Here is a 6,053-nt window from a genome sequence, read left to right as displayed (position 1 = left end):
ATTCGACTGAAAGAATGCTGGGATCGTCTGAAGTGCAGAAACGGTATTGTGATAACTATCAGTCTTTCTATTCACTCATTCATTTGGGCAGTGGAATGATTAAAAGCTATGTTCAGACAGACATAACCACAAATACAAAGTGCATTTCCTGACATAGCACAACTGACAGACAGAACAAAACGAAGAAATATTATTACAAAAGATAACAAATGGGGGGTTAAAATAGTAAGAAATTTAGTGTAGGCGCGCACCCGCCTACCAAGCGCGTACTAGACTTGGGATAATCACGCTTTGTGACGTCTTCACAGAGAACCCGCCTACAGAAAGCATGACGCTGATGTCACCCCGTGAAGACGGAAGCAGCCGGAGAATAAAAAATAAAGTAAGCAGGAAGTTCTCTAGTGCTGTAAACACCGAGGACGTCATTGGAATTATTATAGGTGTATTTGTACAGTTTTATTAATTTTTTCTTTCTTTTTAGCTTCATTGTCAGAGCGCTGTGGAACACCCAACATGTCGAATATGGACAGTATCCTTGTTTTGGTGAAGATGAAAGGTTGTTATAGTATGTGTGTAAATCAGGGATGTAGAACGGGTAATTATGGATGCAGGCCTGTGCTGTGATAAGGTAATTCCATTTCATAAAGGATTAAACAACACTTTATTTTTTTAATAAACTCTGCTTGGATAACCCGTTTCGTTTGTCCAGCACAAATAAAGAAGGAAAAGCGACGCGTACTTTTCCAGTACGTAAATTAACTTAAAAATCAAACATCGACTTTCACATACATAACAGTAGCATCACATAGGATAGTTACAAAAACATTCATCACTTAGATTGCAATTCTGTAATACACAATGGGACAGTGCGCTCAGTTTTCTGTAGGGCAGCTTAGTTGGTTTCTCACTCAGATCACGGCGGAATGTGATTGTGTTTACGTTTCTATGATGGCGGTAGTACTACTACACTAGCAATATTAATAAGCGACGTGAATCATGATCTGACTGTATTAAAAACGGCCATTGTTTTAACTAGAAACACTAGATGTTGAATCTGTTGATTGTTTTCATTTCGTTTGGTCATACCTGTTCTATTCCTGGCAGCGCTAAGCTTCCGCCAATGTGACACTCCCTGTGACTATTCCCAGTGGATCTCATGCAATTCGCAAGTGATTGCGTCAGTGTCAGTCACAAGCATTATAATCTAGATGATGTCATATTTCAAATCTTGATGCCATAGTACGACTCCTGGATGGAGGACTGATAGTGGGGATAACAATGGAAACGCGATACTTGCTGGCCTCTTCCTTAACCTTCCGATTACAGAGCAGTTGTTTAACCTGAAGTTCGCTGCAAAGGAGCTGTCTCGAAATTCCAAGAGATGCGACAAAGAAGAAAAGGCAGAAAAGCTGAAGATTAAGAAGGTAAGTGTACCGAAAGATCTCTTTCAGGGGTACCAAGAATCAGATCTGGAGATACATCAATTACATTATTTTACCTGGAAAACCCTGAATTTGTGGCATCAAATGTTGACAATACCATTAACATAATTTTCTTTATATATATATATATATATATATATATATATATATATATATATATATATATTTTTAACATTTGTTAAAGGTTTGGGTCAATTAGCAATTCGAATTCAATTCTATTTTAGAGACCTTCTGGGAGAGTTGTATCATTTGTTTCACAATATGTTTGCAATCTCACTTGTCACTTTGTATGAAGGGTACATCAGATTGTACACCTATACCAGTGCACACGTAAGTGACTAAAGTGCCAGGTTAGGGCAGTTCTTGCTGTAAATTTAATTGGGATGGGAATGGGTAGTCACATTGGATAGAAGTTTGATACATTTATGTCTTATTAACAACAGTTTATTGGTAACAAGTTAAGGTTGTGTAGTGAAACATGAAATTACATCAGACAGATATATAGTGGGAGTTGGTAGTTCTGTCGCTGGCTATTTTATTCTTATTTCAAAGAATTGAATTTCCAGTTTACCAAATTTCACAAGTAGATGAAACCAGTAATGAAATACCGGTATGTACAGAAAATCCAGATGTGTGATTCCCTTTAAGGAATAATAATGCAATTCTCAATGTTTTTTCCTTTCCTTTTATAGGCTATTCAGAAAGGCAACACAGAGGTTGCTAGGATACACGCTGAAAATGCCATCCGGCAAAAGAACCAGTCCATCAACTTCCTGCGGATGAGTGCGCGAGTGGACGCGGTGGCAGCGAGGGTGCAGACAGCAGTGACCATGAACAAGGTGAGCAGAGCCACGACCCTGAAGCCAGGTAGAACTGCGGAGAGAGAGTGAGGGAACGAGGGCTGCTACTGTAGTTACCATTTCATTTCCTATACGTTTGAACTTTACTATTAGACACGTTGAATCGAACATATTGGGGATGTTTGTACCAAATCAGAAAAGCCATCCTAAGAAACCCTTCCTCACTTTGTATACATGACTGCTACATGTATGTGTGTGTGTGTACAACCTTTAATTAAGGAATAGAAATATTGGTTATGAAATAAATGGATTACACTTTACACTTACTGCTATGTAAACCCTAAGCAGAAGCATGTGACACCCATATCTGACCTATATGTTTTTGTCAGCAGTTAAAAGCATAATTCTAAACGTTTAGAGGGCCATCAGGGCTGTTGGATGGAAAAATCCACAGGCCCCACATAGATTCTAGTGGTTTAATTCATAAAAGCAGCACATAGACCCAGTACAGGTTTTCGTTGTTTATTACTAACACAGTGTAGTTAGTAACACTTGTCCTCATTGCCTGTTTTATGTTCCAGGTAACCAAATCGATGGCAGGAGTTGTTAAGTCCATGGATTCCACACTGAAGAGCATGAACCTTGAAAAGGTAGGACTGCGACCAATTGGGATATAACAATTTACTCTTGCCATGCTGTAAGGTTTGTGCAGTCTAAACATTGACAGTGGTTGCTGTAGCAACAGGAAATAGCTTCTCCATTTGAAACCTGATAATGAAGCTGAAAACCAAACTGCATTCGTTCTGCAACAGCAAGGGCTGTGACCAGCTTATTGATGAGTCTTTAGATTTTATTTTGTTTGCTTTTTTTGTTTAAACCACAGTAAACATAGTAAAATATACAGTGCTGTTTGGCCAAACGTTAATTCAGTAAGGTACTGTAAGTATGTTTCTAACTAGTTTGCTTACATGAATATAGCCAAATATATACAAATAAACTACTGTCAAAAATATACTCCAGGCTGTGAGACAGTTACACAGTAGTAACTGTAATTTCTATAGCTGGCATCTTCTGTGTGTAACCCAGATTGTGTTTCCCTATGCAGATCTCTGCCCTGATGGATAAGTTTGAGCGGCAGTTTGAGACGCTAGATGTACAGACTGCACACATGGAGGACACTATGAGCAGCACTACAACACTGACAACACCACAGGTGAGGAAGTGAACCTCCCAAAGAAACCATTATCATCATCATCATCAGAATAATTGGAGTATGCTTGATGTAGCATCACAAAATAGGACTTTAATAATGCAATATCTCCCTCTAGTGTCAGTCCTGCTTCATAACTTCTATTCTAAACATTTACTGTGTTGGAGATCTGTAGTGGTGCTTTCTAATAGACACGTACTGGATGTGGCAGAAAAGCTATACTACAACTCAAATAACACAAGTTGAGAAAAATAGTTAAGTATATAAGTATATTTAAACTGTAAAAATCTCAACACCTCTGCAGTTCTATTGATAAAATCTTCAGTTTTTTAAACCACATTTTCAATGTTTCAGAATCAAGTGGACACACTTATGCAGGAGTTGGCAGATGAAGCCGGGTAAGTGCTTTTGTATTCTGATGTGTTTTATACACAAGTTAATCACCGATATAAAACAGTAGCTTTGAAGGTAGCAACAGTAGAACCTCTTCTCTCCTGTATGGAGGATGAAGAACAGCATTCTGGTTGAATATAATATATATATATTTTTTAATTAATGCAGGTTGGATTTGAACATGGAACTTCCCCAGGGCCAGACTGGTTCAGTTGGTACTAGTGTAGCTTCAGCAGAGCAGGTAAACATATAATGGTTATTGATGTGTAAGCATGCCCATGTGAAAGAAATATTCTCCTCTAATATTTGCTGACAATCACTTCGGACGACTGCAAATGTGTTACAAGACAGGGGAACCCTAAAATCAGGCAGAAGAAAAATCACATTTCTCTCAGCTTTTTAGATATCCTTAACCAGGAAAATACAGCCATTAGACAGGTGACCCAATGGTGTCCTGGAACGATGCGACACTTTTTTCATTCCACGTTTATTTATATATATATATTTTTTAGGATGAACTCTCCCAGAGACTGGCACGCCTGCGAGATCAGGTGTAAACGATGGAGCTCTGGCCTGACTGAACTGGCTTCTCATAGCACATCCATTCTGGTGTAAATGGGAGTGGAACATTATTAAACTATTGTACTATACAGGCCTCTCTCACTCTCACTCTCTCTCTCTCTGCTACCTCATGGCAGCCCCTTTCTCTCGTGTACACAGCCCATTTCATATTACCCTTTAGGGTGTGAAGCTACTTTCTGTCCATTTTGGTTTTTGTACAGTGTATCTACAGTGTGTTCCGATCTAGGACTGTAAAAAAACCATTGCAGGATATTCTTACTTGGTAGAAACATGGTTCCTGGAGTGTCACTGTCAACAAAAGTTGCCAACAAAGAGAGAACCTGTTGCCATACCGTATCTGCTGCTCAGCTAAGTGTTGAAGGAAGAATTCATGACTCGATAAACCCAAAGTGGAGACGAGATGTTTGCCTCTGAATACATTACCGAAGGGCTAAATCCGAGTGAATGAAAAGTACACTCCCCAAAAAGCAACTCCCAATGGGCTTAATCCAATTCACAATATTACATTTAGATTGTATTTGCCTTTTGTAATGCTTGCGTGTACAAAGTGTGTAATACTGGCATATTTGATTTTAAAATGCAAGCAAAAAAAAACAAAACAATTGATATATAATATATTTGTTGGTCTGTTTGATTGTGGGATTTTCCCTGCTCTTCATACTTTTTTTTGTTCTGTTTCTGTGTACCTTTTATCTGGATGATTTAGTTAGGATTTGCAGAGGTAAAACAATTATTTTGTAACATGTAAATGTTGTTCTGGATTCTGGCTTTCATGTGAGAATAAAGATCATTTATCAAAATTTCTGTCAAAGGTCTGGTCTATTATACTGGCAATCTGAACTTTAATTATATAAAAAAAAAATGTAGAAAAAAACTGTAGTTTTCCATATTCTTGTCTTTTAACCTTGTTACTGCATTTGACTTACTGTCACAAAGACGGCCAGAGTGGGTTGCGTCAGACCAGAAAGGATTTCAAACACAGAGACGGTGGTTGTGATGAGCTGAGTGCAATGGCTGCACTCAGCGTTTATTAACAAATAAAAGGGTTGAAAACAGCACAAAACACGGGACACGGCACTTCACGCCAAAATAAACAGGTAGACAAAACGGACAGACACTAACAAACAGGGACGAACAAACACGGTGAGTGAAAACACTATTTACTTTATATTTACGTTCTTCCGTTCTTATTTTAACTCTCCTTCTCCACACTCGTTCTCCACTCACCGAACACCAACCCTGACTGAGTGCTACGTGTCTCTATATATACTGTTGTGCTGGGATTCAATTACTAATTAATTATTCACTTGAATCCCAGCACGTGAATTAATTCTGTGCAACCCCGTGCTCACATATTACATTTTAAATACACGTGCGTGATGTGCAATCCCGTGCCTAAATACAAATATACACTTTTTACACACGTGAAACACAGACCCGTTTATATCCCGTGTACCAATCTATACACCAACATTAACATACGCACGCATATATACAACACAGAACACACAAATGCACACAGGGGCGGGGCACTTTGCCACACTTACATAAATTAGTTGAAGTGCCATGGGAAGCTCCTTATTGTATCTCCAAACTACTTCCCTCTGCTACCTGTGGTAGTGTGGA

General features: G+C 38.6%; 1 protein-coding gene across 2 annotated transcripts; it reads left to right on the top strand.

Moving 5' to 3' along the window:
* The first annotated feature begins 302 nt into the window (after positions 1-302).
* On the top strand, positions 303-5,227 carry LOC117430360 (charged multivesicular body protein 1b). 2 transcript variants are annotated; one of them, XM_058989281.1, is made up of 9 exons: positions 303-382; positions 482-529; positions 1,327-1,424; positions 2,135-2,281; positions 2,824-2,892; positions 3,348-3,455; positions 3,807-3,850; positions 4,014-4,086; positions 4,358-5,227. In XM_058989281.1, the coding sequence occupies exons 2-9, from the start codon at positions 514-516 to the stop codon at positions 4,400-4,402; spliced, it is 600 nt and encodes a 199-aa protein (XP_058845264.1). In that variant the 5' UTR covers positions 303-382; positions 482-513; the 3' UTR covers positions 4,403-5,227. The 2 variants fall into 2 exon arrangements, with proteins under 2 accessions (XP_058845264.1, XP_033906224.2); XM_034050333.3 differs by lacking the exon at positions 303-382 and having other exon boundaries at positions 389-529.
* Positions 5,228-6,053: the final 826 nt, after the last annotated feature.

Source organism: Acipenser ruthenus, chromosome 16 (genome assembly GCF_902713425.1).
Source record: "Acipenser ruthenus chromosome 16, fAciRut3.2 maternal haplotype, whole genome shotgun sequence".
Taxonomy (NCBI): domain Eukaryota; kingdom Metazoa; phylum Chordata; class Actinopteri; order Acipenseriformes; family Acipenseridae; genus Acipenser; species Acipenser ruthenus.
The sequence above is the reverse complement of the archived record's forward strand: the minus strand, read 5'-3'. Positions and strand labels throughout refer to the sequence as shown.